At 34.1% G+C, this 7,500-nt stretch overlaps 1 protein-coding gene across 1 annotated transcript in view; it reads right to left on the reverse strand.

The window, feature by feature from the left end:
- LOC115209669 (protein Wnt-5b-like) overlaps positions 1-7,500 on the reverse strand; it is a 265,371-nt gene that overhangs the window by 47,298 nt on the left and 210,573 nt on the right. Inside the window, exon 3 of the mRNA XM_029778139.2 lies at positions 933-1,225. Coding sequence (XP_029633999.1) covers positions 933-1,225 — 293 coding nt within the window. The remainder of the gene's footprint in view (positions 1-932; positions 1,226-7,500) is intronic.

The following is a 7,500-nucleotide window of genomic DNA, read 5'->3' on the forward strand; positions in this document are numbered from 1 at the left end:
AAGTCTAATGTCTTTAGTAATACATTTCGATAAATTACAAAATCTTTATTGTCTCTTTCAAGCGTTGAAAGCTTACCTAGCTAAAATTTGTAAAATGATTACATCGTAGAAATAACTTTCTCTAGATTTTGGCACAAGACCAACAATTTTAAGGGGTGAGAGAAGTCGATTACATCGATGAAAGTGTTCTACTGGTACTTATTTTATCGACGCCGAAAGGATGAAAAGCAAAACTCGGCGGAATTTAAACTCAGAACGTAGGGACGGATGAAATATCGCTAAGCATTTTCTCTGGCGTGCAAACGTTTCTGACTGCTCGCAACCTTACATCGTAGAAATATTGATTTTTAACATTGGTACAAAGCCTCAAACTTGAGGGAGGGATACGATCAATTATATTGATAGCAGTACTTGACTGGTACTCTATTCTATCGAATTCAAAGGGACGAAAGTTGACTGCAGCAGGATTTGAATTCACCGCCGTAAAACTATTAAAATGAAGAAATTTATGGACTAAAACATACATTTTTCAAGTGATATAAAAAAGAAAAGGTAATAATAGAAGGAAAGAAAGAAAAATAAAATAAAATAAAAGAATACATGAAATGAAGTGAAATAGCATTTGTGAGAGAGAAAAGGTGTGTTGAAAATAGCAGAGACGATGGGGGTAAAATACCTATGAGTTAAATGGGGACACCTTTTCCTTTTCTACCTAAAAGAAAGACGAGAAAAGTTGATTGTAAAATCCTGATGTAAATGAGAGGAATTAATATATTTTAGTATTTCAATATTTTAATATTTCTAATAATTGAATTATTTCAATTTATTTTCACAAATAAAAGATTAAAAAAAACATACAAACACATACATGTAATTAACATTCAATGCATGAAATAAACCTACTGATAAAATAAAGGAATTAGATCACCTACCCGTCTTCCAGCTTCATTGTTATGAAGATTCATAAGCATTCTGGCTAATCCACGCGAGAAACGCGGATAATTTCTTTCTTTCTCTCGTTTATCAATAAAACCAACTGCAAATTTGTAGGCATGCTCAATGTTGTCCCCACATTCTCCCCATAGCCAATCTTTATGTATCGTCGGTGGCCGAGGGGCTTCACTGCATCCACACCGAGATAACTGACCTTGTTGACATGCTCGACTGATGGAATATACTACACCAGAAGAAGATATAGCATGTGTGAAACCATTTTCTCGACTACCTGGAATCAACGAGAAATTAAATTGAAAATTGTTTTGAACAGTCTTAGAATTAAATTACTTCTAAATCGCCTTATTATGTGGATAGAGCTATTATTTAAGATAATGACTAATTTTTATTATTATTTTTCTCAGTATCTAAGTGTTTATAAATCATATCTTTAATCACACTATTTTTTTTTATTTAGCAAGCCAAACTTTATCAAATAAAAAGAAACGACAATTAATTTGTGAATTGGATAAAAGTAACGATACTTAAAGTGGGTATGTCCATCAAACTCTGACACGAAATTTTTATGAATAAAATGATAATATTCGACAAACGGCAATTTTCTAGGAGTAAATTTTAATGACAATACAAATATTAGTTTCAAACTTTGGCAAAAGGCCAGCAATTTCAGGGGAGGAGTGAGCCGATTGCATTGACCGTAGTGCTTAACTGATACTTATTTTTTGACCCCTAAAAGATGAATTTGAACTCAGAACGTAAAGACGGACGGAATGCCGCTAAGCATTTTGCCCCACGTGCTAACGATTGTGCTAGCTCGCACGACACAAATATTAACTGATGTTTCAATCGGCTTTTTAAGATGGGGAAAGGTGGCGAGCTGGCGCCGGAGAAAATAGTCGGAAAAATGCTTAGCAGCATTACTTCCGATTTTACGTTCTGAGTTCAAATTCTGCCGAGGTCGACTTTTGGGGTCGATAAAATAAGTTTAAATTGAATACTGAGGTCGATATAATCGTCAGCCCCCCACCCAAGTTTTTAGCATTATGACAAAATTTGAAGTCATTATTAAGATGTAAAAGGCGGAGAGCTGGCAGAATTGTTAGCACGCCTGGAAAATGTTTAGCGACATTTTGCTCATCTTTACATTCTGAGTTCAAACGCTGCCAAGGTTGATTTTATCTTTCATCCTTTTCAAGTCGATGAAATAAATACCAGTCGAACACTGGAGTCAATGTAATCGACTAACCCTCTCTCCCGAACTTACTGGCCTTGTGTCAAAAATTAATATCAAGATGGTGACTTTTTGCAGTTCGAATTTAGTTTATTTTTTTTTAGAATGGAAAATTAAGTAAATGTCGAAATGTTCTGCTTTATGTTTCTTCTTTAAATAAAAATAGGTAGATGTCATTAATCTTTAATTAAAAAAATTGATTTGATTTTTATTTTACAACTGAGGGAGTTCAATATGAAGACAAAGACAAACATATATCGTATAAGTTAAATTAAAAACACTTAAAATGTAGATTTTCTGATAAGAAGACTGTTTTTACATCACAAAATCTAATATATAAAAAATGATCCGGAGATAATTAACAAACGTTATTATTTAGAAAGCTGTACATACAGATTCAGGGACAAAGTATTTAGTAACTAATACTGATGACAATGATAACAGTAGGAGTTCTTGGAATAACAATAATAGTTGTTTTTAATAGAGGCATGAATTTGGGGAAACGGAATAGTAAGTTATAATGATCCCAGTATCTGACTGGTACTTTATTTTATCGACCAAGTAAGGATGAAAAGTAAAGTCGACATAGGCGAGATTTGAACTTAGAATGTGAAGAGCTCGAAGATATGCCATTAAGGCTTTTGGCCTACACGATAGCAATTCTGCCAGCTCCCCTTCATAATAGTCCTTTCTTATTTTGGCACAAAACAAGCAATTTAGCCGTGAGGAAGTCGCTGACATCAACCCCAATGCTTAACTGGTACTTATTTTATCGACCTCAAAAGGCTGAACGGCAAAGTCGACATCAGCAGAATTTGGACTCAGAAGTTAAAGCCGGAAGAAATTATTGCAAAGCATTTTATTCGACGCATTAGCGATTCTGCCAATACACCATTTCATCCAAAACGACCGTGATGGGCAAGTTGACATCATAAGGTTAAATTGCAGAAATGGCGGGAGAAAATTTGTTTATATATGTGTTTATGATCGGAAATAGATATGTTTTAATCAATACGAAAAAAGTTAAGATAATCGCTAAACAATAATGAAATGTCTAAGAAATATAAGCAAACATATACAAAGTTACTTTATATCTGTATCCTCTAGAAGAAAGATCATACAGAATAATAGTTAGTTTGTCCGGGTACGACTATTAATATTAATAATACACCAATATATACAGAATTGTTGCAACTGAAGAAGTAATTTACATATATTCATTTCCTTGCTGCATGATTTTTTTTTATTTCACGCTTTTATTTCTGCAAGTAAGGCTAGGAAATGGAGATATCTAAGTGAGATAAGAAAATACTTGTTTATTATGAAAATACTCTTCCTCAAATTGTAAATATGAAAATAGTATTTTAATAATTTTTATGGAAACTATTACATATTGGTCTATAATACTCCAGAGATTACATATACCAGAGAAACAGTTTAGAAGAAAAGAAAGGAATAAAATGCATCTCTTCATATATTATACACGACTTCCAATTATTTGCTACCATTGAATGACAGAAGTGGGTTAATAAGAAGAAATTTGGTGGCATAAATATGTCAGAGGAAAAGAAGGCTAATGTTTGGCAAAGCAGTAGACTGAATAGGAGATAGAGAACATTAGTCTGCATTCTTGTAAAGACTGGTATGTAGAATTCGGCTGATACATAAAGAAGCTGTAACTTATAAAGAGCTCTTATATATAAAATAATTGTTTGCAGTTTCTATTGAAGAAGATGATGATCGAAAATATTTCCATGCGAACTAACTCTGCGTGATTAAGATTGATTGAAAAGAAAATCCCCTTTACCCAAAGTTAAATGCTTACTCCATACGTCATCCTTTTGTTTTACTTGTTATAATTAAAATTCAATGTTGAATTAACATTTTGCTTTGACCTGAACCTAAAGAATTTCGAGAAAATAAACAAAATAAGGTAGCAATTTTCAGTATCAGATGTCTCTCTAGACGTTGATTAAATAATGTGTTTTGTAGAGTCAGTACCACGTTACGTTTCTGTACTGAATGTCATTCATTTCCTGCAGTAGACGATGTCGTATTGAAAGAATTACGTAAATACCATTTTCTGTTCCTTTATTATAATATATCAAGGCTTCATTTATTGAGTAATATTAGGAAAATAGATGACTACTTAATATGAGGCTATAATAATGTATATGCACCAGTATTATAAATATGTATTCAAAGAGCCAACAAGGAAACATCTGTGTGGTCACTATACCTCCTAAAAACAACGGCAAATTTCCCTCAAACTACAACCCAATCAAGTTAAAATATGTATTGCAGTTCGTGGTACAGTTTTCCCTCAAAAAGAAAAGTTCATCATTGCTAGAATTTCTACGATTCTAGGTTTGCTCGACGGGAGACAGCTTCAGTTTAGGCAACAACATAAAAGTTAAAAACAGACACATTAAAATTTATTAGAAAGCAATACGAAGATTCATCTTTTGCTACAGTTAACCTGCGACTAAATGTGTGAAGCCTTTCAATTAATATGGACAGAGGGACACACGTAAGTAACAGTAATATACGAACAGAATGTGTATATGGACTTTTAATCACAAAATTTGAGATGAGGGTTAGAATGCCATGACATACATATTTTCCGAAAGACATTAGAAGCGTATTAGAATCGAGAACCAAAAGTCTGGTGAATTATCACACACACACACACACGCACGCACGCACGCACGCACGCACGCACGCACGCACGCACGCACGCACGCACGCACGCACGCACGCACACACACACACACACACACACACACACACACACACACACAAGTTTTGGCACGTGGCTCCGTGGTTAGGGTATTCGGATCACGCCTTGTGTCCTTGAGCAAGACACCTTGTTTCACGTTGCTCCAGTTCACTCAGCTGCCAAAAATGAATAGTACCTGTATTTCAAAGGGCCAGCCTTTGTAACATTCTGTGTTACATTTTGTGTCGCGCTGAGTATCCTTGAGAACTACTTTAAGGATATGCATATCTGCCGAGTGCTTAGTCACTTGCACGTTAATTTCACGAGCAGGCTGTTCCGTTGATCGGATCAACTGGAATCCCCCTCGTCGTCATAAACGACGAAGTGCCAGTTTATATATACATATAAAAATGTGACCGCGTGTGTACCGTTGGCGATTTTTTTCCCTCTGTCTTCCCTTCTTTGGATCTTTCCTTCTATGTTTCCGACGAAGAGCTCCGCTCGAAACGTTAAACTCTACTTCTTCCCTTCCTTCCTTCCTGAGCGTCCAATAATACTATATTTGTTCCACGTCCACGCGTTGTTGTGTTTTCATGTTTGGATTAACTATATAAATATATATATACACACACACATATATATATATATATATATAATATATATATATAATATATATATATATATATATATAATATATATATATATATAATCGTTGACATAATGTATTGAAAATTTAACGCGGTAACGCAGCGCCCTTCTCCTTGTGCAAATAAATATCATTAATACCTTATCTAGGCCGTGGGGATGGGGAACCTTTTGGTCCGATGAGTCAAAATACCAAATCTCTTTAAAAATCCTTTTAGTGGAGTGTCACATACACACACAAAAACACACACACACATACACACACAGAGTTCAAATTTACAGATAACAAAAGACGAAGACAGGTGAGGGAACTACAAGCAGGTGTGTTAGTTTGACGACTCGGGAAGAATGGAAAAATGTTTGACGTCTTGGGTCTTCGACAGAAAGGGTCGAAAGGGGAAAAATAGAGAGAACGAAAAAAACGGAGAGAAACAATGTTTAGGAATTAACGGTTCAACATGAAATGTATGATTGTTTCAGGTGATTGTTTATAGACAAACTTTTTATAACATGCTGTAAGATATAGCAGAGAGATTTTTTCCACAAGTTCATGGTTTTTCACTTAAAAACCAGCAACATGTCACTGTGACCGGCTTGTTAAGCATTCACCCTCACTGATCTAGCTGTATTTTTCAATTGTGAAACTAAAAGGGGCATACTAAAAATTACCGTGTTTTTATTTTCAATATTGAAACAATGCGATGATGAATACATAAGATTTATAGCAAAAATTTCTATTTGAAAGTTATACACTAAGGAAAGTAGTAGCTCCGTATATATATATATATATATATATATATATATATATACATACACAAATACATATCTATCTATCTATCTATCTATCTATCTATCTATCTATTATCTATCTATCTATCTATTATCTATCTATCTATCTATCTATCTATCTATCTATCTATATGTATATATATATATATGCAGACACGTATACATACGCACATACATATATGCATACACACACACACACACGCACGCATTTGCGCGCACGCGCGCACACGAGTGTATGTTAAAACAAAACGCTATTAACGCACTCGTAATTTAATAATTTAATAATAAATATTGTATATTACATACAGTAATATCCATTCATAGCGAAGTGACTCACATCGATTCTTTGTTTACAAGATATAACACCAATTAATCAAAGTATGAATGAATTAACTGCTATAGTTTTTAACATAAAGCTGTATTTGAACATAATAAACAAATTATAATATATAAATTAAATATATATGCAGTGGCCTTTCCGAATAGTTTCTGCTTACCAAATTCATTCACAAGGCTCTGGCCAGCTCGATTCTATGGTATAAGACACTCAAATAACTGCACAGTGGAATTATATCTATCTATCTATCTATCTATCTATCTATCTATCTATCTATCTATCTATCTATCTATCTATCTATCTATCTATCTATCTATCTATCTTGTCTATCTATCTTGTCTATCTGTCTGTCTGTCTGTCTGTCTGTCTGTCTCTCTGTCTACACACACACACACACACACACACACACATTTGTAGCGGAGCATGTCTCAATGGATATGTTGTTGAACTCATGATCGTAAGATTGTAGTTTCGATCCCTGGACCGGCCGATGCTTTGTGTTCTTGAGCAAAACACTTCATTTCACATTCCTCCATTCAACTCAGCGGCTAAAAAAGAGTAATCCTGGGATGGACTCACGTTCCGTTCAGGGAGGAATATATACGCCGAAGAAACCAGGAAACATGCCCTATAATCAATCCTTACGGAGTAATGTGGACTGACATATGAATTTACTTTTATACTTTTATACACTTATATATAAACCTATAGATATCTGTATACATACATACATACATACACACACACACACATCAGTTCCTATTTATAAATTTATTGTTTTTATTAGTCATTGGTAAGTTTACATTATAGCTTATAAGTTTAATA

This window comes from Octopus sinensis, linkage group LG3 (assembly GCF_006345805.1).
Source record: "Octopus sinensis linkage group LG3, ASM634580v1, whole genome shotgun sequence".
Lineage (NCBI taxonomy): Eukaryota > Metazoa > Mollusca > Cephalopoda > Octopoda > Octopodidae > Octopus > Octopus sinensis.